Source organism: Perna viridis, chromosome 2 (genome assembly GCF_037379345.1).
Source record: "Perna viridis isolate PV_CMFRI_1.1 ecotype Kerala chromosome 2, ASM3737934v1, whole genome shotgun sequence".
Lineage (NCBI taxonomy): Eukaryota > Metazoa > Mollusca > Bivalvia > Mytilida > Mytilidae > Perna > Perna viridis.
The window spans coordinates 65,562,017-65,588,638 of NC_142446.1; the positions used below are offsets into that span (position 1 = coordinate 65,562,017).

Genomic DNA, 26,622 nt, shown 5'->3' on the forward strand with positions numbered 1-26,622 from the left:
AACAACATTTTCATATTGTCATTCGGTGCGTCATTTCAAGATGGATGCGCCCATTGAAGACGTGATTATTGCATTCAAATCCGATATTGTCGACCAAGACAAGACCCTGAAAGACTTCAAATGCATTTTAGGATTAACAGAAGAAAGCAAGTTATTTTCTTTGCAGGTTAGTTTTCATTTGGTTTGAGAAAAATGTTGTTTCTTTTTAGGTTTATTGTGTGTCAGCATATAATTTATAATATCCAGAATGTACTTATTGCTTACTGTCTGGAAGTTTCGCCCTATCTGAGGGCCATTTCCGGAGGATTTAACTTTTCCGAATTATAGTAGTAATTATGTATTATGTACATGTATTCTTTAGTAAACAAAAAAAAAATAATGAAAAAGTTAAGAAGTAACAGCAATTCCAATTTCTATTTCATTTTTTAATTATACAATGTAGCGGAGAGACTGTGGAGTCAAATATTAAGTACCAACCTTATAATCTGATTTTCATTTTTGCCAATGTCTCAGGGACAGAGCTAATTGTGCTCAAATTACATTCAACTTTATTGATCATGCACTGTTACACTCCTTGAGACGTTCATGTTTCCCCCACACATGATACCTAAATGCACGCTAAAAGCTCGCCAAATGCACGATAAATGAATGCTTTTATCGTGCGTTTAAACGAACGCTTATATTGTGCGTTCATTGTGCATTTAAACGAATGCAAAACAATGTCCAAATGCACGATAAACAGTGCACGATGGCTTAAATGGGAAACATGAACATTTCAAGGAGTGTATGGTGTTTCGATCAATTGGAATATACAAGACTGCGTATAACACTTAGTGTACACTGTTAATCAGCATTGAAAGTTCAAACAATCACATTCTAAAGTTCTGAATACATGTGTATGTCACTTCTGAAATACATCACTTCTGACAGAAGAATTTTGAGCCATTCATATATTTTAACAGAGGATCTACATGTACATATATGTAGGATGTCACTGACAATCCATCCCTATAAACTTAGACACTGACAATGGTAGAGGTGATTCAAGTACAGAAAAACCCATTGAACAAACAGGAAAATGTTACACCAAAATATATATTTTTCTTTTTTTTCAGAAGAGTGGTGGCCTGCAGGAGATCATTAGTTTTATCCATGGTTGTTTAAACACTTCAAAGCATAGGTATGTTACTTCTCCCTGGTGTCTGTCTGATTCCGATTCGTTCCGTAAGACCTTGTGGAAGAAGTACAAAACATCAAGTTAAACACAGAAATATATTTTCGTCATAGCTTTAAACACTACCAAATTAATACCCCAAAATGTATTACAAAAAGACTATTGGGCTATGCAAAATAATGTACAATAGTTATCTTTATTGTTTTAATCTGGTTGAAACGACCCGGCACGAATGGATCCAGATAATGGAGCCAAACGACTTCGTTTAAGGAAGACATGTGGTCATTAATTTTCAGGTTTATCTTCCCCTACATGAACCTCTTGTTTCTTATATATTCTCTAGAGGAGAGGGATTTATGTTCCTAGAGAAGCTGGTTAAACAGTGTGTGACAGATGTGTTCTCACAGAATGCTACTACATGGATCAGATTTATTATACAAGCTATTGAGGTATGTATGTTTATATATGGTTTCAAATTTTCAAATTTCTACAAATCTTCAAAAATATTTTATTCAAGGATGTCAATCTTCATTCTTCAACAGCATTTTGTTGTTTTTTTTTTGTTTTTTTTTTTCAATGTTGACTTTTTACTTGTCTCTTAAAGACTCAAGTATTATTAAATTCAGAATCTACGATATTGTTGTGGTATTTAAAAAAATACTTGCAATCTTAGGTGTGATAATATTGGTTCTTCTGTGAGTACACATTAGGGGAGCAGTACAGAAGTTAATTTCATATACATGTAGTTTGGAAAAACCATGATAGCTGATATGCCTAAAACAGGGAAACTGTCACTGCATATACCTTGATGATGACTATTGTTAATGTTGAATACTGCATTGTTTTACATTTACCATAGCCTTTTATCCACAAGTTTTAGAAAATACATTTGAATTTACAAAAAAAAATTTCTACAATCTGGATGTCACATTCATAATTTTCTTATTATCATAGTCACATGACACTGGAGACGTCAAATCCTTAGCTTGCAGAGTTGGATGTCAGATCCTTCCCCTCACTGTAAACTTCACTGCTTTAGCCAAAGAGGTCATTGGTCTACTGCCACCGCTGCTGAATGATCTGATATCAGCCAGTAATGAGGTATTAAATGCTAGTCTCTGTAAGAATCAGGCAGTGGGTGAAACATGGTTTGAAGAACTCACCATTTTGAGAGTTTAATTTTGGCTATTTGCACCATCAGAATCAGGGAAAAATGACTAGATTTTCCATATCATTCTGGTGAATTGAGTTATAATTTCATCAAAATGCACTAAAAATGATCATTTCAAGGGCAAATAATCTGTTGAAACTGTCATTTACATGTATCTAACATTCTGTTGAAAAATTCTGAGCAATCCAGTGATACTGAGATCAAATAATGGTCTTTCTAAAAAAAATTTATGTACCATACACATGGATGAACATCATACATATATTTTTAAGGGATGGCTTAATTAAATACAAAATGTAAAATGTTTGTACTACCAAAAAAAAAACAGTTGCAAAGTGGGAATTTCATATGGTAATATTGCATATACATTGGGCACATTTAGACACATTTAGCATTGTTACCTTTAGTTGAATTTACAAGATTATAGAAATATGATAGTTAACTATTTTCAAGGTAGATTTCTTTAACTCTTGATGTAGTGTCTTTACAGCTAGAACAACAATTTCACAAACATGGCAACCTCCCTTGTATACCTTATTTATAGCATCACATGAACTACATATTGTGTATTGTCTTGACTATTGCAGTTTGCATGCTATATTTAAACTTTTATTTCATGATTTCAGTGGAGAAAATATGCCTTAGACCTTCTGTGTACATGTGTTAAGAGCTACCCTGGGCCATGTGGAACATTAAAGGTAAGATGGATTTGTTTGTAAAGTTTATATCTAAATAATATAGGCCATATCAAGTTAATTTGTAGATTCCAGGTCCTGCCAGTCCAATCTCAAAAGGTCCTTATCTAATTTTATTTGCACTTTTATTTTTAGCAGTTCAGATTTTGAAATTTGTTCATGTCTGTATCTGTCATGATGTTACTTAAAAGCAATGACTATTGAATTCTGGTCAAACAAAGTTAGGAATTGTGGCAAAAGGTTGTGTTCTGTCATCAAATTTTGAAATGGTTTTTGTGATTAATCATGTAATTTGTGGAATGAAAGAAACAAATACTTGGTATAGTCCGAACATTACAGAAAGTGTACAATTTCAGGATTTCTATGAATTTCACAACTCTGAAATTTAAAAAAAAAAAAAAAATCCTTCCATCTCTACCATTTATTAGTAAATCTACAAATTAAGGACAGAGCCTTAGGGTAAGGGACATAACTCTTGAAATCAGTGTTTGTATTATATTCAATTTCACCCATGCCTATCAAGCTTTCATTTAAAACAGAATGAAATCAGTCCAAGTTACTTTGATGTTTACATTAGATTGATGTAAAGTGGTGAATACAAACATTCCAATGATTTATAAGAGTTGTGGCTCTTACCCTAGGTCTACCCCCTTAACTTGATATAGCCATATATGTTATGTTAAATAAAAAAGAAACACTTCATTTTTCTCAGGTTTCAACGAAAATGTAAAGATGTACTGTTGTTACCTATTACATTGTTTCTATTGGAATTGGGTTCAACAAAGCTGTCTCTTTCACTTTATAATTTTTATAGTTGTCATTTTTAGGGGAAGATGGAATCTATGGTTACAGAGTTGCTGAAAGAAGAAATTACTTCATTGGTAATGTTGCAAGTGTAAAGAGTTAATGTTAACTATAGTTATACCCCCTGCAATGAAAGTAAGGAGTTATATAGGAATTAACCATTCTGTCTGTCTGTCTGTCCACATTTCTTGTAAGTGCAATATCTCATAAACTGAAATACATTATATTATTCATTTCAAAACATTTATCTCCATTTGTAGTTGGGTGTTCTCTTTGTGAGCTTGCACTTAGTATTTTCAGTTTATATGATTAGCATTATTTGACATTACAAAATAGTAAGAAAATATCATAAATAAAGGCAAACATATATTTTGAAAACAATTGTTTGTTTGTTTGTTGGGGTTTAACGTCTGAGCAGCAATATTTCAGCTATATTCAGACGATGAACATGAAATGGATGATAAAATGAACATGAAATGGAAAAAAAGGATGGGACACAAGGATAATAGGGTCGACAAATTTTGATTGCCACTGGACAAAGGGGGGATGGGTAAGGTCGGGCAATTTAGCCTCCTGTGGCGAAGCGCAAAGGTTCCTACTCCTATCGAATACCACAGCAGGGTTCTTTAACGTGCGAGGAACGTGGCATCTTTCCCAACACGGTGCACCTTTATGGTTTGCGGTCAGGTTTTCCGTATTATAGCCTGACAACCCCAGCATGTAACACGCCAGGGGTACCCCATTCCACCACCTGGGGCACACATCCCAGTTGCTCTGTGGGCAGAGCGCCTAGCCATATTTTGAAAACAAGAAATACTTTAGCTAATATACTCTACCAATATTGGTTTGAAAGAATGATTGGTCAATCTGAAACTATTTTGATTTTTAAAAATGGCTATTATGCTGTAAATCTTAGTAGAACAACCATAGGAAATCACTTGGCTTTTAAAAGATGGCTCACTTCTAATGATTTCTTATCATTTTTTACTAGCTGCTGTCAATACAGATCTTGATGATATGAAAAATCTAACATTTGAAGCATGTTAATAAGTTACACTGGACATATTGTCATTTTTAAAGTCACTGATTGTGAATTTGTGGTTGTTTAACCATATGTTTTCTTGGACATCATATAAAATTCTAAAATATTTTATTTTTTCTATGTATTTTGTAAATAAGGATAGATGTAATGACTATTCCAGGAAGCCATCAGACTGTATGTATTACTAGCTGGAAGTGGAGGGGGAGGTAACAAAGGATTTAAACATACAGAGGCATGGACATACAAATGTCAGCAGGTTCTTCATAGTCTGAATGATGTCATCAGTCTTCTTTATGATGGACAAGGGGTACAAGGTACTGTCAGTGTTTATATCCGATTAGTTTTACATGTTGGTACATTATTTTCTGTCTTCTAAAGTAAGGCCAGAGAAACGTATGTTTTCAATATTCTGGCTGCCTGACCCTTTATTTTTTCCACACTTAACAGGTGTTTCTAGAAAAGCAAAGAGCGTTTATCCTATTGATGTAAATAGTACATATTTCCAGTTTGTAGTGGAATCAGATTTGTTTAGTTTTGTTGTACTTGTTCTTTGTTGTGTGTGTTTGTTTTTCTGGTCTTTGATTTCATTTTTTTGATTTCTGCTATAATCTTAGTTCTCTTGAATACACTCTCCCAAAATAAATATTTTATAACCCCCCTCAACTAGTGGGTGGTATATTAGAAAATACCTTGTCTGTTTGTCAGTCAGTTTTTCCATTTAGTAGTCATTATATATGTAATAAAGGGGTATACCTGTACAAGAAATAATCCACAGGCCAACATTATATTTCTTAAAATCTTAGTTTCTTTATGTCTGTTGACTAAAAACTGAATTATGTTTCTTGTTGTATGGCCTCTTTGTACAATATACATTTTTATTACAACAGTCAAAAGTCTATGAAAAGATGTATTAAAATAGGTCATGAATAGAGGTAACTTAAATTGATATCTTTTAAGAAAATGTGCTCTTGTTAAGGTTTTATTAGGTAAATTGCTTGAGGAACACTTTTTGCCGTGCATTACTTAAAGGCTGTTCCAGAATGAAATGTAGGATGGGTTTGAGAAGGCACTTTTTCTCTACCCCAATATCCACAAATTAAATTAGATGTTGTTCAATGCATATCAAAATGCTACTATACCCAACATTCATCATGTATTTAACAAAAGTGCCTCCTGAACCCCACCCAACTAATTCTGGAACAGCCCTATATTGTCTTTTTTACTTCTAGACACTACAACCAAATATAATGTGCCAGCCTTCCCAATGAAATCCCTCCCAGACAACTATACATCTAGATTTAATACTTTGGCATCATACTTTCATACATACTGCCTGTGTTTACAGGAGCTAATCAGGTATAGATCAAGTCTGCTGTAAATATCATTGTTATAGTATTTTACAATTATTGTAAATACCTAAATACAACTTAAGGAGGTAGACCTAAGGTAAGGGATACAACTGATACAAATCATTGGAATGTTTGTATTCAGCATTTTACATCAATCTCATGTAAGCATCAAAGTAACTTGGATTGATTTCATTCTTTTTCAAATCGAAGCTTGATATGCTTTGATGAAATTGAATATGATAAAAATATATCACTAATTTCAAGAGTTATGTCTCTTACCATAGTGCTACCTCCTTAAATTCATCAATATTTCTTTGTTTAACTTATTCTAAATTTCCTTTCTATTTTATAAAGTCTTTTGATTTGTAAATTTTTCCATCAAAATATTTTTTATTGCTGTTGATTCCAAAGAAAATAGATTTTCGCTTGTGTTACACATTGAGCTATGAACTTTTTCTTCCCACCTTTCTTTGTTCAGTATAATACACTTCAAACACATGTCATAAAACTTCTCTTATATACTGTGAATGTTTGATTGTTTGTGGGGTACCAATTTTCGTTGTTTTCATGGTTAAGCCAAAGCACGAAATATGCTGTCCAATGAAAAGGAGATTTCTATAGATGTGTTACCTGAATACCTGAAAACCACCAATTCAAGAATCCATGAACTTTAATTTCTTCCCTAAGACACGAAAAATTGGTATCGACGAATTAAAGTACTTTCACAGTAAGTAAATCTTGATATGTTACCAGTATTTTATTTCCAGCCAGCCATTCTCAGCTCCAGTAAAACTACCTATGACTGAGATAGTAGACCTTGTGGCTAGGGTCCTGACAGTTGATGTTAAAGATCTGGTAATGTTTATTTCCATCATATGATTATGATTGTGTTTTGTTTCTTTATTTTTTGTTTTTGTGACAACTGAATATATGTTATTCAAAATCAAATATAGATTGAGTTGGTATAATCTCATCTGAAACTCTAAAGGGCCTTATTTTAATATTTATCCTCTTTTCAAACTGAAAATCCTTGGTGCATACATGTAGAATTTATACATATATATACTAATTTTGCTTCTCTCCCTTTTATTTCACACCAGCAAGAAAACTCAACAAGTGAGACTGTTTCTTTTTTTATGTGATACAGTTTATTTTGCCAAATTGACCCTTATTTCTCACTATAATATATTTTTTAAGATATAAGATACAATATAAGACTAGTTGTTTTGCAATCTATTTCAATGCTTCAAACTTGTGTCCTTGATTTGACTTAAATTCTGAATTGTAATTTCAGTTAGTGAGGCCATCAACCGAGAGATTACTCCTATCTGGATATATATCTACAGTACATAGTGATGCTGTTCTGTGCCTCAGAACTCTCATAGCAAGGCTAGTCTTAATTTCTCCGTCATTAATTTATGTTTCAGTTAGGGCATGGATTTGGATGTCCTCTTGCACTGACAGTATCTGATTTACCATTCATTGTTTTGTGGTCATTAGTGAAACATTGATTTTTTATTGTTGAACAAACTGGTTCTATTGATTTCAATATTATTTCATAGGGCTGCAATGTTCAGGGTTTATTGTGGACAAATGATGATATGTATCATGATATGTATTGTGAACAAATACCCAGGCAGTGGTGAGTCTAGTTCCACACCAGTTTCTAATTTTTCAATTAAATCAGCTTATGTGAATAAAAATAAATAACACAGAACATGATTTGACATATAGCGTAAAAACAAAGGTTATTTTTTTTTCAAATTCAGTATTTAAATATGTATAAGTGTTTGAGAAAATGATACATTCAGTTATTACGATTTTATTTCTACAGATGTGAGACATTACTGCTACCTCAGGCAAAGGTCATCACATCTCTGTTGGTGAAAGAATTGTTATGGAGCAGGGTAAAGGTCACATATGGTCAAAACAGGGCTTACAGGTAAACATCATACTGTTTAATTAAGGTATATATTCTCCTATGTTTGGGACTAAATTTTTGACTGCTATGAAGGCTTCTGACTTCTAGACGAGATCTCGACTAAAATTTTCAGCTAGAATGTAAGTATGCTGCAGCTTATTGAAGAATTCCTTTTTTATATCCAAATTTAGGCTTTTGTTATGTAGTAATTTTCGTGCATTTCACCACAAGTATAGAGGGGATATAGTCATGTGCATTCATCTTAAGCAGTCATGTCTGAGTATGGTGGCATGCCTACCTGGGAGATGTTTCTTCTGTGAGCTAGCACAATAAAAATCGGTCTCTGCGTGTCTAGTGCAGAGCAGTTTTGTTTGATTGGTCGATTATTCCCATCTTGAAATTCTTGAAATATCTGCCTAAGAAGGTTAAATCATGATCAATCAATCATTCAATCATTTGTTCACCCAAGAAGAAATATGCTCACTCACTACAGTTATAGCTGTTTAACCTACATTTGATATAAGCTTTAAACTTGTAATTTTAAAAGTGTAATATTTGTGATGCTTGCTATAGTGTTTCTTCATATTTTCAATAGTCAGCTTAGAATTACAGTATACCAGACTATAACCCAGTGGCTCCAGATCACCCAGTCATTTATAGTATCAACTGAGGAAGATGTGTGGTTGTTACAGGAGATTTTACATGACTCTACTCCTCATATTGACAATGTGACTGTATGTTAATTTAATACAAGTTGTACAAAAGCAGAAGAATGTTCATAGATATTTATCCATCAACGGTCATTAAAATATGATCAGTTAAATTATCTAAACCTAATCCATACTAGATGTTAAGGAGGTAGACCCAGGGTAAGAAACATAACTCCTGAAATCAGTGATATGTTTGTAACATATTCAATTTCACCAAAGCCTATCAAGATTTCATGTGAAACAGAATGAAATCAGTCCAAGTTACTTGATACTTTATTGCTTACATGATATTGATGTAAAACGTTCCAATGATTTGTAAGAGTTGTGTCCCTTACCCCAGGTCTACCTCCTGAAAATTTTTTGGTTTTAATACCATGGTTTAAAATACATTTAAAAAAAATATGAAATGACTTTTAAGTGTCATATTTAAACAGGCTTTTATATAAAATAAAGCATTCTCAGTTATTTTGCTTATAGATTAGACAAATAAACAAGAATGTCAGATTGTCCTAAGGTAGACTGGGAAAGAAGGCTGTACAAGTATTGCACTTTTTATACTGACTTTTAAAAACATATTGGATACAACTGTTTTTCATTATCTCATCCCTCTTTTTAATGTTTAATGAAATACATGTAATAAACACAACCAGAACTGTCCATACAAGGATTTAAGTATTTAATATAAAAACAGCTTCTCATTTTTTGAAAACAATAGTATGAAAACAATAGTATGAAAACAATAGTATGAAAACAGTAGTATGAAAACAATAGTATGAAAACAATAGTATGAAAACAATAGTATGAAAACAGTAGTATGAAAACAATAGTATGAAAACAGTAGTATGAAAACAGTAGTATGAAAACAATAGTATGAAAACAGTAGTATGAAAACAGTAGTATGAAAACAGTAGTATGAAAACAATAGTATGAAAACAGTAGTATGAAAACAGTAGTATGAAAACAATAGTATGAAAACAGTAGTATGAAAACAGTAGTATGAAAACAATAGTATGAAAACAGTAGTATGAAAACAATAGTATGAAAACAATAGTATGAAAACAGTAGTATGAAAACAATAGTATGAAAACAATAGTATGAAAACAGTAGTATGAAAACAGTAGTATGAAAACAATAGTATGAAAACAATAGTATGAAAACAATAGTATGAAAACAATAGTATGAAAACAGTAGTATGAAAACAGTAGTATGAAAACAGTAGTATGAAAACAATAGTATGAAAACAGTAGTATGAAAACAATAGTATGAAAACAATAGTATGAAAACAGTAGTATGAAAACAGTAGTATGAAAACAATAGTATGAAAAACCTTTTATGTTTTGTTATTTAACAGCTAAATATATTATTGGTTCTGAAAAGTTTACAAACAGTAACTAAAAAAACCAAATATTTAAATTTGTTGTTTTGCATTCTCGGGTAGATTCACCACACTTTAATGCTTTAACACCATCATAGATTGATTGGATTACTGTCAATGCTATTGATTTAATTACAATTACTTTACCAAATGTATGGTTGAATTAAATTAATGATTACAGCATTGCTTAAAGTAATTGATTAAATTAATGATTACAGTGGTAAAGTACTCATGATTACATCTGATTACAATAAATGTTGTATTTGTATGTCCTTATGTACCATCTGTGGAAAGTTTACACTGTGCTTTTATTTTTTCTCATGGATCTGTAGGCAAATTGAAGTAATCTAAAAATGGAAATCATTTACCTGTATGACTCAGGCATAGGAATGCATACGCAAAAAACAACACATTTATAAACAGTATTGATCGTTTCATTGTTTAATCTTCAGATTTCATCTAAAAAAGATAAAAAGTCTACACATTTTGAACCTCCACCAGCAAAGAAGAAAAAGAAGGGAGGTTACTCTGAGTTGAGCCATGGTATTAGTAGTCAGAAGAAGAAAAATATGACAGCTGATTCAGATTTGTGTTGTGCAGCATTAGAAGGTAAAAAATTATTCATTGTAGAGAGAAAATTAATGCTGGAAAGCCATAAGAACAGTTCCAATATAATTACAGGCAATCCCATAGAATCATGCAGAGAGTACAAAGTCCATACTTTTGTCGACTTTCTGAATAGTATCAACATATCCAGTATGTCATTTTAGTGAATTAGTACTTATAAAGTAATGAAGAAGGTTGGGAAAGCTGAGAAAAAAAAGACTGGTTGTACAGTTGTTGAAACCAGCTGTGCATCTATAGTTATCGTTCATGGATTACTAACACAGACATGATTTTTTTCCCACTTTTTAGCAGAAATCCCCTGTTTCAATCCAGAATTTTCTATTGCAATTCTTTTTTTTTTACTCTACATTTACTTTGGATTTTGCCAATTTCCACTTTGTTCGTTGACTTCTTAAGTCATCCCTGACCAGCAGTTTCTGATCAGTCATTGACCTATGATTGGTTAAAATAATTTATGGATTGGTTTGTTTCAGTTTGTCATTTAAACAGGAATGAAATGATATGAATTGAGACATATATTCATTTACTTTTTTTAAAGTTGCTATTTTTAATGAATGCATTCATTCATGATTTAAGTTTTTCATTTCAAAGTAAACTTAATATGGCACTATATTTAATTCGAACCAATTAAAGTTCTGAAATTTAAGTGAACCATTCAATCACAATTTATATAACAAACCTTAAACAGATCATTGACAGGTCATCGGATATTGACCCATCAGTGATCATTCAATCATTGTCCATCAATCAGTCAAAAAGTTGTACAGATCAGTTCAGGAACTATATTGTAATCTTAACTGAAATAAAACCAAAAAAACTTGACAGTAACAACAAAAGATGACTTAAGACCAACCTTATATACATGTATTCTAACGATTTTTGTGGCGAAGCGGCAGGTACAGCCGGTATTCTGTGGCTGGGATAGTATCAATAATATTTGTTGATACAGCACTTTATGCCAAATAATTTAAAAAGTATGTGGTATTTTACTTTCTATGAATAATTTAAAGTTAAAATAATTTTCCACCATACCTATCAAGATTTGGAAGCATTAGTATTCAGTAGACAGTTGTTCTTATCCAAATAATTTTTTATTAACCATAAGTTTTACTCTAGAGTAAAAATACCTTATTTGTTTTTTTTTTTTTTTTTTTTTAGCATTAAATCACATGATTAGTGTTGTTGGTTGTCAGCTAAGGAAGAAACTCATTGAGGTTTGTATAATGACAGAGATTGATTTATCATATAGTAATTGTATATGTTAAAAACTCTTCTTAAATGATAATATGGTTTACTGTTTTGGTTCCACCTGCTGCAAGGGTGGATCCAGAATTTCAGGTTGGACGGAGTGGGGAGTTAAAAGAATAAAATGCTGAGCAAGATGAAAGAAAAGGGAAAAATGGTTTTGGAGGAGGAATTAGTAAATAAATGAGATTTCGTGCAAAAAATTTGTTTCTCACTTTTAGGATTGGTGTGGGCCTAAATCCACACCTGATGTGCCTGTGACCATAGGTATAGTTTCTTTACATTGACACATCACAGCCACTTGCAAAAGGGCATTTACTTATATTCAGTTGAATTCTGTGGTGTCATTCAAGGAGTTTTCATTGGCTGTTTTTAGCTGTTTTATGTGCGATATCAAGCTTATCAGGCCAGCAGTTAATGTTTTAACTTTCAAATGTCTTGGCAGAGTTTTGAAATATAAAAATTTTGTGTAAAATTATTATTTAACAGTTACACCAAAATTACTCAAAGAACAAAACATACAATACAAAAAAAAAAAAATGCAAATACTTGTAGTTCACACAAAAACACAGTCCACATATAAACCATACATGTCCAAATTTAGAAATATATTTGAATGATGTTTTTGTTTACCGGTATACAGTGGTATTTAAATTACTGTTGTAAACTTTTAATATTTTAGGATGTACAAGAATTTGTGGTATCTACAGCTTTGACTTTTAGAAGCAGAGGTAACCATGGGATACCTTACACAGATGAGAGGTGTCGCCTCTGTCTGTTGAAAGTTATGCAGTCTATCAATTTGTTGCCCCACCCTTCAGCAGCCTCCATACTGCAGTATTCATTGTTAATTCTAAGATCCACTTCTCAGGATGCTAGTCTTAAGGTATTGTTTGTATGGTGTATGGGTTTCTATGCTGGACATCAACAACTTTTTCATAAAGATTTTTTTTTTGCTGATTTTGCAAGCAAAACATATATTGTGAAAAACAATTGCCTTCATCATAAAGTACATGTTGAACAATGCATTAAATTAGGCAATTCTGAGGCAAAAAGCCATACAATAAATGCTGGCATTTCATATTTTGGCAGATGCTATGTACTTAAGCCTGGAGTTGATATTTTGCTGAAATTTTGGCATTTTTAGAAAGGCCACCAAAATAAGTCAAAATGGGTGCCGTGCAAAAATTACTCGTAATACAGTAGTTACAAAATGATATTGATATCCTGAAATGGGAAAAGAAAATCTGCAAAAAACAAGTTGGTTTACAGGGTTAAAATTGCTTATATGATTATTTCAGTAACCTTAATTTGGCATTATTGAAATTTAGATTAGGATTTGTTAATTTTTTTGGGTAGTAAAAATTAATATATTTGGTTCAATTTAAAGTTGAAATTTCTTCATTTTTTTTTTTATAGTTCCCTGAATCCAGCTTTTAATCCAATTGTAAATGAAATTGAAAAATGGAATGAAAGTTATATTTATAACATGTTATGCTTGCTACTTTTGTAGATATCTGCATATAGTATAGAGTCATTACAAATGTGTGAGGCACTGATTCATGCCAGAGCACCCTGCTTCCATTCACCTAAATTAGTTACACAGAGCAAACCTATTAATGGACACAGTGATTGGGATACCAGTGATAAAAGTTCAATGTATAGACCATCGGGAGAAATTCAAAGTGACCATACAGATGATAATGCTGGTCTAAAATGTGGTGTCTTAGGGTTGAAAGGGGCATTTATTATTTCTCCAGAATCAGTAAATAAGCCCTTTTCTATGGAAAGATCCATTAAAGAAACGGTATTAAAAAGTAGCTATGACTTGCCCAAAGAAGATGAAAGAATTACAAGTACTGAATCAGTCAAAAGTAATAAAAATGACACCAAGACAAAATTTGAAAGAAAGACCAGTAGTGCACATGTAAATGCTAATATTAAAACGATTGAAAAGCTGAAAGACAAGTCTGAAGAAATGGATTTACAGGAAGAAAACATACATTTTTCTAAAGCCAAAAGCGTTACCTCTGGCAAAAATGTGGACTTTTCAAAGAGTTACTGTAAAGGTCAAGATAATGCAGATGTGGCTGTTGCTATGGAAACAGACGAGGTTCAAGTGTCGACTGAAAATGAAACCGTAAAGACAAAAGAAGAAAAAGGAGATAAACCACAGCTTAGTGTTCTTTCTGTGAGTTTTGAATACATGTACATGTTTACGGAAAATTAATTTAAATTTCATTTTAAACTAAATGTTTAATTGTAAAACCTATTTTATTTTTGGCATCAAGTAAAGCAAAAAAAAAAACAAAAATTAGCATTTAACAGTTTTATGAAATCCTTGTTAAGATATCAGAAAATTAAGTTGAGTGCTAATGTGTAGTGTTTTATGATAGATTATATATATCTTTTTTCAGTGGTGATTGAAAGTTTTCTTTCTTGAAGTGTTAAGTATCAGTCTTTGCAAAAATCAGACAGGAGGTGATTCATGCATGTCAAAAACCCACCAAATTCACTTGAATTTCTTGTTCAGAAACCTTCATAGACCACATAACCAGTCTGTTTTTCATTTGGGTGTTGCACTTTTGAGATAAAATTTATATAGATTGTACATGAAATAAGCACTTTGCTAAGTTATCGTTCTTGATTTTGTTCCATTTGGTTGATTTAAGTGGGAGATAAATATATAATTTTCTCAAAAGTGCAGATCTGAATATGTAAAGTACGACTGTTTCTCAAAAATATAGCATTTGTAGATTGGAAAAGCATTCTTAGATTGGTGGGTTTTTCTTCATCATGAATCTCTTTAATAGGGACAGTGTCTGAATTTTATATGGACTGGTACTTAAATACCAATCCATATAAAATTCAGAGAGTTTCTGTGGTAGAATTGATTTATGGTGCAAAAAAACCCATCAAACAAACACTGTTATTGGTCTACATGTGCTATATTAGTAGATAACAATAGTCTACCTATATTTTTGAAAAATCATACATTCATCTCCCAGTAAAATAACCAAACCAAGAACAATAACTCGAAAGCTAAGTGGCATTTACATATAAAATCTTAAAAATGCTACAACCAAATAATAAATGAAGGCTACATTATGATGTCTGTAAGAAATATAAGTGAATATGGTGGGATTTTGACATGCATGATTCACTTGCATTGATTTTTATAAAGACTGCTATTCAAATGTAGTGTTTTATTTTTTAGAATGAGGACCAGGAAAACTTAGATGATATGCTGTGTGCCTTTGTTGATGCTGACACTGATAATTAAATAAAACATTTTGAAAGCTATGAATTTGTTCATCCATTATTACTGTGTGTCTATTCAGTTTTCCTCCAGTAAGTTTAAGTTGTGTCACATGGGTTGTGCAGGTTATCTGTGTTTTTGGTAAACATACATGTATTCATTTTTTGTAGTGCCTAAATTTTGCCTGTCTAGTCTTTATCTTCAGAATATATTCTTTTGATTTCCACTTTAATTCTTATTCCCTTGATATCTTTTTCCCGAATTCTGTCAAATGAACATTCATATTGTTCAAAGAAAAAAAAATAATGATTTCTTTGATTTGCACTTAACATATTCTTTTTTATCATAACATTAGTTGAACTCGTTTGTATACTTTGATCATTAAGTTTGTATCATATTCAGCAGTAAAGTATAAGGGCATTGAATGATCAGTAGACTTGACAGATACATGTATATTAGAGATAGATTTATTGATTGTGGTTTTTAGTCCCCTGATAAACATCAAAATGGAATTTAAGGGCAGAAGTTCAGATCAATTGAACAGTCCCTGCTTAGTACTAGTCTGACAGGCACAGACAAATTTTATTGTGCTAGTTTCCCTATTTGGCCTGTGATTGGCAAAGAAACTGTGACTACAAATATTAAAGTCTTTGGTAACACTCTGCTGGAGATCGCACTGTCGAACTTTTTCAATCAACTCACTGCTACACCACTGAGGTAATGTATATGTAATACATAAATACCAATTTTATATATTACGAATATGGTATGCTGTACATGAATCAAGTAGTAACCTCTAGTCAGCAATATTACAATCAAATATGAACGGAAAAATGGATGAGTGTATCATGCGGTATGACAGCTATTCATGTTTGCTTTTATTTTATTTCTGATTCCATTGTAATTGGAGGGTTGCTAATTTCATCGAATAAAACGTATGCAAAAATTACACTTCAACATTAACAATACATATGATTTTTATTATCAAATTCAGGAGACACAAGTTGAATACTGTAATAGTACTATAACAGAAGAGTATTACACAAGCTGAAGAAGTCTATATATGAACTCTTCTATCTTGGTAGTGATACTGTCTTATTCACTTCTGTAAAAATGAAAGTAAGCTCGATCATATCGATAGAAAATAGAAATTCCGCTATGAACATCCTCAAAATATTCATTGAGCCAGAGTAAGAATGATTGCAATGTGTAATTAGTTTCGCCCAAGTTGGCTGATTTTCTTAATTGTTGAAGGAGAAATATTCTTTTCTAGATGTACCATTCTTTAACGAACTGATGTATTTTGTACTTTGTACATATAGTTTTTGTTTTACATTTCATATGAAAAAGATGACTGGCTGTTTTTTGTTTGTTTTTGAGATTGATGTACATGTATCCATAATCACGCATAATTTTAGAGATAACTTATAGAAATACACGTATGTAACTAATTTATCCCTCTACTAAATTTCAATGGTAGGCATTTGATTGAATATTTACAGAACATTTGGTATTATCCGTATGAAGAAAAGCGACCGTGCTACAAACACAAAAAGGTTGTTATATGTACGCCCCCCCCCCAAAAAAAAAAAAAAAACAAAAACAAAAACAAAAAACAAGACAAACACAAAACAAATAAACCGGAAGTGCAAAACAAAAATATGCAATTCATGGAAAAACAATTACAAATGATATTCCTTCTCAATTGACCTTACCCTCAATTCTTGGCAGTTATCTGCACCACAGACCTCTATAATGGTAGCAGTTGACAGAGCCTTAGATTTATACAGCCTTATTACTTCGTTACCTGCACAGAAAAGTTCGTAATCAGACTTTATACATAGATCTTAATCCAGGTGAAAAAAGTCATTTGTCTTATCGTTGTTATTACATTATGCATTAAACTTGATTATCATTGGAGAGAAATGTTCAGTTTATTTGAATTATATTGAAGAGATGCTAACTTGTTCAGCACAAATCACTTCACAGCCTTTAACTCAGAACTTCTACGTTCCAACAACTGAATTGCAATAACTTATGAGACTGCATTTATGTACGCATTTACGTTGACCAAAATGTTTGTATCAGCCTATGAATTACCACTGTAAAATTATATATGATGAACTTGGCATTAAAGGATCAACTCACTTGGTTCAGATATTTCAGACAGACGGATTGGTACTGCTTGATGTCTAGCCACAAGACTAACTCTGTTCACGTCCAACTCAACACACATATTTCTAGATTGAATCTGTAAAGTTGAAATTGGGTCAACATCATAAATTCTAGATTTTATATCTTTAGACTGTATTCATATAAATTTATTTCAGCAATGTTTGAATGAATGGCTATTGGTAAATGTTTTCTCTTAATTTTTTACAATATTTGCCCTACTTAAATAAATGCGAATTAAAGTAAGAATATTTGAATTCCATAAAGGAGCTGTTCATGTAGAAACCATGGATTACAAAGACTAAATTTTATCCCACTATGTTTTTTAGTTCGAATGTAACGTTAAACTTATTACATTGTCGGAGGAAAAAGGGCATTTTTGTTTCAAAAGTAGATCCCTCAAATACATTTTCAAAGTTACTATGAACTCAACAAGAAATATGAACAGATCAAGGAGTGTTTTTGCTGTAATTTCAGTCTTTCTTACCATTATCAATAACAAACCAACGTTCACTTTCTAGAAAACATGAGTGTGGTATCTAAAGGACGATTTTGTATTGAAAACAAAAGTTTGCATGTACCACATACTGACCGGGTCTTGCATGGACAATATTTTCATCTAACTTGCCAATCAGATATGGTTGACTCCATGTTGAAAGATTCATTTTATTATTTTTACAAGTGTTGTTTTTATTATTTATAATGGCTTTATTGTAATTTACTTACAAAAAGATGCCAGTAATTACATTTTGATGTCAATTTCAAAACCTTGAATATTATTGAAAAGAATAGTACACAAACGATACTATTATTTAATTAATAAAAGTTTCCTTCAGGTCTATTAATTTCCTTTTGTTATTACTCCATGAATTCACGAGAATGGGCCCGAACTTGCATACACAAGCATAGGACGTGCTTGATAATGAAGAGTAGACTGCAATCTTATCGAAACATGCCACTTAAACGATGATAAAATATACTACAATTTACTATTTCTAAATTTAAAAAAAAATTCTCAAAATTGTGCGTATTCGGATGTCGGAAAATATGTACATTGCATTCTTCAGTTTTGAATGCGTTTAATAATAGACATTCCGAACCAACATTAAAACTACACTTACAAGCTTGTTTGTACAGGGAAAAAAACTATTTAAACACTAAATTTAGCATGCACCTCGCGGCTCTGATAATAATACTTACGGATTCAAAATACAAGTTTATTTGACGGAAAGCTTTCTCTGCTTTTTTGAATTTACCCCATGTTCTTGAGGTATCGAGTGATGTGAGATCAGCCTCCATACCAGAAGGTAGAGATATCTCAAGGAGTGCCATACCACTTTCATCATCTTTCAAATAGCTGTTAGCAAAATAATTGGTTCATTTACTTTACCTTAAAATGGAAGCCTCTAATAGTACATACATGTACCATTTCAGGGTTAAAATCGCATGTGCATTAGAAATTAAAAAAAAAAATATCACACGGACGACTCTTTGGCGCCTAAACCGCTGTAAGATCGAAAATATCTTTATTCAAATTAGTCCGCCCTATTTGTAGTTCTGTTGTAAATAGAAATGTTATTTTTATAGGGACTTTATCGGCAAAATACATCGAATCGTCAGCAATGGTATACTAAGTAATTAAAATATGCCAAAATCCCCAAAAATGCGACCTGAACGCGAACACAGGAAACAAAGAACTGGCTACATTAAGTGCCATACACGGAAAATCGGGAGCGCTCCGGAAGGATAATTAAGCATGTCCCTTTCGATGTTTTCCGACCAATTTTTCTTATTTAACAAATTTTTGCAATACACCCAATTTTTTATTAAAAAAAATGCTAATATTACATTGTTGTTGTTTGGGTTTTTCCTCACCATGATTACAGAGCTACTTCATTTTTTTACAATTAAAATATTATTTTGAAAGTTTTCGTACTATTATAGATTATGAGAAAGGTGAAACCTTATATGCTCACGAAGAAACTTGAACCTTAACACCTTTGGTATTTTTTGTCAACTAGTAAAATTGTTATGATATACGGTTTTTATTGTCCTAATGCATTTTCCTAATTGTCATGATAAATATTCATGATATTTATAGGCCGGTTTTCGTATAGAACTGTCCGATATTTATTAGCTGATTACGTCATTTTAGTAAGCATTTGACCATCCCTATCTTGGAAAAAGCTACGATTAGATTTGAAAAAATTCACTGAAGTTACTGAGACTGGTGTGGTCATTTACAAAGTACTAGTATATGAGAATGAAGCTGCCATGGTGCTCCAGACTTTACATGCACAAATCGAATATTATTGGTATTATACCGAACCCAGTCAAAAGTGCAACAATAACGCTCGTAATATACCATTTGTTGACGCAAATTACGTATCTAACAATGCACTGTTTGTTCAATGAAGACACTTGGATTGTCTCTATTTTATACCACAAAGCTGTTTAGTTCGTAAAAAGATAATTCTAGTACCGACTACATTATTTACCTAAAGCATATTCTCAATCTGAATCCCTTTGTACTATCTTTCGGTAACGCTGTTGTCATGTTAAAAGCAGGTACTCTCAGTTCGCTCATTACATTAAAATATACGTCAATCTGAATGACACAAATCATCGAATCACATGTAAAATATCTACTAGTACCAAGTAAGATGTGATGAATAATTTTTCAAGATAAGCTCATACAAAATCGCAAGTAAAAATGTGATAGTCAGCCAGAGTGTTAAGTCAGTTTCTGTGGTTTTTGTCTAGTTTAATTTGATATTGTTTGTGTTTCTTTTAGCATTATTTTTATTATGTCCAATTTTACAACATTTAAACTCCGGAATGTTATATGTAGAAACTTACGTCCATGAGACTTATTCCAGTACCAGATGTTGTTACTTCAATATGATCGACCAAAGTGGTAATCTACAAAATAAGCAATCTTTTTGGAACAATATTTTATCTGTGTAACACGGAAAAGTGTAGGTGTGATCGAAGGTCATTTTTTATTCTAGCTTTCGTAGAATGTTTGATTGGAAACATATCAACACAATGGAATGAATTACTGTATACTTGGTTATTGTTCAAAATGAATAATGGTTTGCGGGATGCAAAATGCTATGTTCAGATAAAAAACTGCATTTCATGCATCTTTTCATTCCTTTCATAGAAGTAATATGAAAGCTTCATTGTATCCCATTCTGAAATATATCGTTTACTTATTTGTCTTAGTTTTCTCATTTCAGGTGTTGGGAAAATGTTAATCTAATTCAACGACGGAAAAATTAATATATCTTGAAAATATCACAAACATTCCTGTTAAATTTAGTTAACAAAATATTTCGTGTACTTGCACATTTAGAACGGTATAATGGGCGTAATGTAGATTGTCCAATATTCATTGGAATTAAAAATACGGACAGAAAAAAAAAAAACTAGTTTATTTTCGTCGTGTGACATGAACATCTTTTATACAACTGCGCTTAATGATCCTGTTTAGCATAAGACGGAATATTTGAATAATATCTATAAAGTTGATTGTATTTTATTGAAGAAGTATTGATAAAAGTAATGTTTACGACATATATATGAGTAGATTCTTACGTCTTCATTTTGAAGAACAAGGGAGTTTTCGTCCCTAATGTTAAATGTTCGTCCTGCCAAGTTGTCCGCCTTTACATTAATTGTAAGTGATGTTGAAGGTACGTACAATTTCTTTGCCAATTCTGATAATCCTTCCAGGGCTATTGCAGTGTCCTTAAAAACAAGTATCAAGTCAAGTTAACAGGCTTTTTTATCGGTAGTCTTTTAGAGTTTACATTATAGAAAAATGCAAAAGGTATATGGGATATTTCAAATTCAAACGAAAGAACTAAAACATTAAAAAACCCGAATAGGTCTTACTTGCTAAGATAGACCTATGGTTAAGCTAAACCCGCATAAAACCTAAAATTTGTGTTTTAAATGGAGAGCAGGAAAATGTTACCATGTGAACCAAGATTCAAGCGGAATTTGATGTATACTGAATTTGAAATCAATCAAGATTCACACGTATAAGCATAAATAAATATTTTAAAAGAAATGTAATTGGAAACAAAATGTTGGTGCTTAGTTTACCTGAGCAGATTTAAATCCACCACGTGATCGTCTCCTTCTTCCAAACCAACGTAATATGCGAGTGCCATTTTTTGTATCATCATTTAGATTGTAACCTTGCAACATATAAGCAGTTGTTTCGATATCAAGTGCTCTGAATTCTTCATTTTGCGGGCTCCATTCTTTCCATGGTTGTATTATATCTGCTTCTGTCTTAGGTATTCTCCAGAACTTTTCTTCTCCTTTAGAAAATGTTACAATTGTAATGGGGAGTTTGGTAAGACACACCAAGAAGTAATGAATTTGGTTTACAGTAGATATCAAGAAATAATGCATGGTTGACATAATTGACTTTTGATAACATAATTTTAGTACAAGGTTCACTACCTTTTCCTTTTCTGCTGATCTTGTTTAACGCAACCGCTATGTGCAAAACTGCGCAGACAACACCCCCCCTCCCCCACTGATAAGCACAAAACCGATATAGTTCTTACCGTCAATGCTTTCCTTTTTCTCTAGTTCAACAAGCAGCAAGTTTTTGGAAGCATGTTTGACGAGAGAAAGAGCATAAAAGGAAATGGCAAGTTCGTAAACATTTGTTATAGATGCCGGAGCTCCCTCCGCAACAAATTGCGTGGCCTTCGATATGGCACTATCTACATTAGATTTTATCTACAACAAGACGGTTTTAGTTTAGCTCAAGCTTTCAGTGATATTTTGAAACAAAGTAGGTTTTGGTATCAGCAGGTAAAAATGAAGACGTTCCTTTCAAACATCGTTGGAAATTTGAGCCTTTACTTTATTTCAAACAGAGTTTTAAATTTGAGACAAAACTTCAAAAAATGATTGGAGTCATTTTTTATTTTACTTGCAGTTAATTACAGTTCATACTTAAGTTCGTTACAATCACTAAGGCTCGCAATTTCGTTTTTGGTTTTGTTTCTGTTATCTACAAACGCATTATTTTTCCCTTTTACCTCGAAGAAGTGTGAAAAATATATAGGTATTTGTAAAATTGATGATGTTTAGGAATGCATATTTAACTTTAAAACTTTTATCTGGTCGATATTCTATAGAACATTCTTTAAATTATCACAAATAAAGTTGCATGTTTACCTCAGCCTCTACTTGATCATTGGATTTGGCTTCATACAACGCAATCAACACAAATGCTGTTAAACATCTCGCACTAGAAGTAGACCCACCCTGCAAATAAATAATTACTTTCAGGAGAAGGTTCAGTTTAAAATATAAATTATATTTTATGTCAAACACAACAAATGGTGGTATGTCAACAAAATTTTAATTGAAAGGTAAACATAATATCACATATCATGATATGAAATTTGGTATTTATGCAATGTTAATATTTCTTTATTTCGCTATTTTACTTACTGTAAACAGGGCAATTTTCGCTTGATTGATCAATGTTTTTTTTATTTAAATAGTCATACCTGCAACTCCTTTCTAATGAAAATGCCATTTTCTTCAAAATTTCCTGAATGTGCTTGTTGTGTTAGCAACCATTTAATGGCTCTAGTTATAACTTTCTTGTCGATGTAAGTGAATTCTGCAGCCTGGGCAAATGACTTTATTACATAAGCTGTCAACCTGTCATAGAGAATATATAATTTACGATGTCAATTATTAAATATTTGAGGTTGGAATACTAAGCATGAAAGATCCAAAAATCCTAAACATTTTTTATATCGTTTTACAATTCTGGGAAATAAAAATAATAAGTTAAATTTTGTATAATTGGAAAAGGGAGAAGTCTTTCTTAGAACATACAGTTTTTTTCAGAAATATTGACGAGTTGCACAAACAGAACACTAGATTATACCTGTGTTGTTATAAATATATATATAAATGACAATACATACTAAGAAAAACACAAACTTGGTCCTGAGTAAGTTGAAAGACATAGCAGTTAATATATCTATTATGTGCAACACTAGTTCTTTAGATTGCTACCACATAATGACTTACAAAGAAAATCATTGACCGCGAAGTTTTTTTTTGGAAATGTAAATAGTAACAAAAAAAATCTTTAAAGACCTTTCAATTCACAAACCATGGACTTTAAACGTTTCAAGGTTTAAGTTAATTGCTAGTCATGACGTCATGAGACGATGGAGCACAGTGACATCATTACTTATGATAACTTTTATGATTACAACCTGTCGAAAAATCGACAATTATTCCACAACAATCGTTAGGTCACCAATATATCAATCTTTACGAGTGAACGATATCTGTCTTTAGCAACCTAAATGGTAACAATACCAACTTTTTACCAATAGTTGATAAGGAAAGAAAAAGTGTGACAAGGAAACATGATTTTGGTAACTTTCATACCATATTGTATATCTAGAAAAAAGCATAGAGATTAACAACTCATGCTATTACTTTTCGAAATTTACTTAAACTGGAATACGAACCATGTGCTTCCTCTGGGGTCGTTTGAACCAAACGCACTGAACGATCCGTCGATACGAGCGAACGATAGCTGTCTCTGATAACCTAAATGTGAAAATTCAAGATGTACATGTAGCGATAGTTACTTGAAAATGAATACTTTTATGTATATGTGAGTTTAAGGTTACACTGGATAAAAAAAAAATAGGTTAAGTAGGTAGGCAGGTAAAATCATTGTATACAGACACTTGCGGATCAAATTCTCCACGTTAATAGCTAAGAAACTACAAATGATAGTTTGCCGGTATTTCATGTTAGAGAATACCGATAAAATGTCTTGTTTTTAACATATATGACACAGAAATGACTAATTGCGGAGCAACGTGAAAAAGTGGTATCTCTGATTTTGTTTTTTACGATTATTATCATAATTATGTGTTGTTAGTATATAAATCATTGCCTTTAGTTATGTTAAGAAACGGTGTATTTTTTTTTTTATTTTTACGATAATTTATGTAGTTAAGAAAATAAACAAATAAAAAAAACATTTGAAATTGTTCAATTTGTTGTTATGAGAATTTTACAACAGGAAGTAGTGTTTATTTTAGGTTTGTGAAAATTATAGCAAATAAATGTTACAAAGCACACATGGGTATGCTTTAACATACCTCCTTGCATTAGTCTTTCAGTCTTCTTTTTGATTTCAGTTGTCAGCCTGTTAGTTGTCTTCAGATAAGAACTTATATAAACATTTGGTACAAAGGTAATCATGTTCTGTTCACCGCTACCATATGATGTCGAACCTAGTAAGTTCTCTAAATTAGCTAATGCTGGACCTAGGATGTCGCCTTTAATAAGGAATAAAATACATGAAAATTTTCGTTCATGTCATGATATGCTCAAATCATTTAAAATTCACTTTTAAATAAATATATTACATTATAATAAAGTATTCAATATATTTCAAAACACACAATAATGAATCTGTAAAAGCTTTCAAAACGATAATTTCAACATAAAAGCTACGAAATTAGTGCTGTACGTGTTTCGTATTTTATTACAAATTTACACCACACTCCCAAGTTTGAAACCTACACAAGAACATGGTTGCATACTGAAAACTAATATGGTCTAGTAAGATAAACAAAGTACATACCAACAACTTGAACCTTAATAAATGTAGAATCTGGAACCCTATTAGGGGGGAAGGTCAGTGGTGTACGTATAACAGTGCCTTGGTTTGGAGATGTGACGTCAAGTAACAATGGAATGTTATAACTCTGTTTGATGCCTTCAGCCTGAAATAGTTGATCATTTCTTTACATGATTGTTTGATATATGACTATGTTAAGATGGAAACAAACCATCACGTGATCTTATTCTGACTGACTTCATCACTAATAAATCTGAGAAACATCACTTAAACTATATTTTGTTCTTCCCGTTATTTACTTCCGACTTTATTCTGTAGATTGATCAAAATTTGATTTGTCAAGAACTTGTTTATTTCTTGCTATGGAATACTCTAATGACATTATCTCATCTTTAGTTAAATCACGAGATTTGTGTTAACAACCCACATAATAAGCTATTCTTTAGGAATGCACTACGTTGAAAAATATATAATAAATTTATAGACAAAATCAACCAAATACGTGTAAAAGCGTGAATTGTGCATTATTGATTCATTGTAAATTGATACATCTTTTAAGGAATAATTTGACCAAAAGATTCGTAGTAACATTTCTCAAATCCTCAAATTGTACTAACACCACTATCATATTTTGACACTTTTGTCATGAATATATCCTGGCAAGGCAGTGGTAATGTTAACATCAAATGTGCGGTTGAAAATACGATAAATAAATAGGTTAAAGAGTCATGGCATTTGTATGTTATAAATCGAGAAGTGCATAAGTACTTCTTCATTGATTTAAAAACCATTTTTAATTACCTCGACAATTAATTCGCGCTCAACTGCATCAGCCGCCTCTGTCGATCTTGCAGTAGCTGACAAGATTATTTTGCCAACTGCGGTTGGTTTAATAGGAAAATAAACAGAAGACACGCTGTCATTTTTAACCAATGTGGTCTGAAATAAGTCAAAAGTTAAAAACACACAAAGAAAATAAAGTGAATGCGAACAAAGCAATTTACAAATAATTGCATTAATGAATACAGATTTTGTTTAATTGTTAATAACACATGTAGTTAAACAGGTAACATGATATTTTTAGTCTGCACTACAGTAGGTTCACGATTTGAAAAGCCTGTTTATTTAATTGGCGAAAGAATAAATCGGTCACTTTCTTACCACAGAGCCGTATGGTGTTCACTCTTCGGTAGCGAAGGCAAACTTATGTGAGGTAAGTCGGGTATACTCGTTACTTCAGTACATACTTTACCATTACGCAAATCTAGATTTAGACTGCATTTATTGTAGTGAATACTAGAAGTGTGATATAATCAAACAGTCCTCATTTGGTACTAATGTATTTCATTTAAACAGGATAACTGGTACATTAAGTTAGGAGCTGCTCAGTTTTTGAGTGTCAATAATGTGATTTA

General features: G+C 31.9%; 2 protein-coding genes across 2 annotated transcripts in view; one reads left to right on the forward strand and one right to left on the reverse strand.

The window, feature by feature from the left end:
- Positions 1-8: 8 nt before the first annotated feature.
- LOC148626522 (proline-, glutamic acid- and leucine-rich protein 1-like) lies at positions 9-15,416 on the forward strand. The gene is made up of 17 exons (XM_088570570.1): positions 9-166; positions 1,116-1,180; positions 1,518-1,623; positions 2,129-2,275; positions 2,972-3,043; positions 3,868-3,921; positions 5,047-5,200; positions 6,116-6,242; positions 7,003-7,090; positions 7,530-7,624; positions 8,070-8,177; positions 8,752-8,890; positions 10,694-10,850; positions 12,027-12,082; positions 12,796-12,999; positions 13,627-14,304; positions 15,331-15,416. Exons 1-17 carry the CDS (start codon positions 41-43, stop codon positions 15,394-15,396), a joined length of 2,442 nt encoding a protein of 813 aa, XP_088426696.1. The 5' UTR covers positions 9-40; the 3' UTR covers positions 15,397-15,416.
- A 915-nt stretch (positions 15,417-16,331) lies between these two features.
- Positions 16,332-26,622, reverse strand: part of LOC148626523 (CD109 antigen-like) — a 31,512-nt gene continuing 21,221 nt past the window's right edge. The window contains exons 23-37 of the mRNA XM_088570574.1: positions 26,009-26,146; positions 25,211-25,352; positions 24,723-24,902; positions 24,078-24,159; positions 23,091-23,247; positions 22,753-22,842; positions 22,131-22,308; positions 21,658-21,878; positions 21,145-21,297; positions 20,404-20,466; positions 20,043-20,152; positions 18,745-18,901; positions 17,521-17,623; positions 17,088-17,179; positions 16,332-16,477 (exon numbers count right to left, since the gene is read on the reverse strand). Of these exons, the coding sequence (XP_088426700.1) occupies positions 16,472-16,477; positions 17,088-17,179; positions 17,521-17,623; positions 18,745-18,901; positions 20,043-20,152; positions 20,404-20,466; positions 21,145-21,297; positions 21,658-21,878; positions 22,131-22,308; positions 22,753-22,842; positions 23,091-23,247; positions 24,078-24,159; positions 24,723-24,902; positions 25,211-25,352; positions 26,009-26,146 (1,872 nt within the window). The 3' untranslated portion in view covers positions 16,332-16,471. The remainder of the gene's footprint in view (positions 16,478-17,087; positions 17,180-17,520; positions 17,624-18,744; positions 18,902-20,042; positions 20,153-20,403; positions 20,467-21,144; positions 21,298-21,657; positions 21,879-22,130; positions 22,309-22,752; positions 22,843-23,090; positions 23,248-24,077; positions 24,160-24,722; positions 24,903-25,210; positions 25,353-26,008; positions 26,147-26,622) is intronic.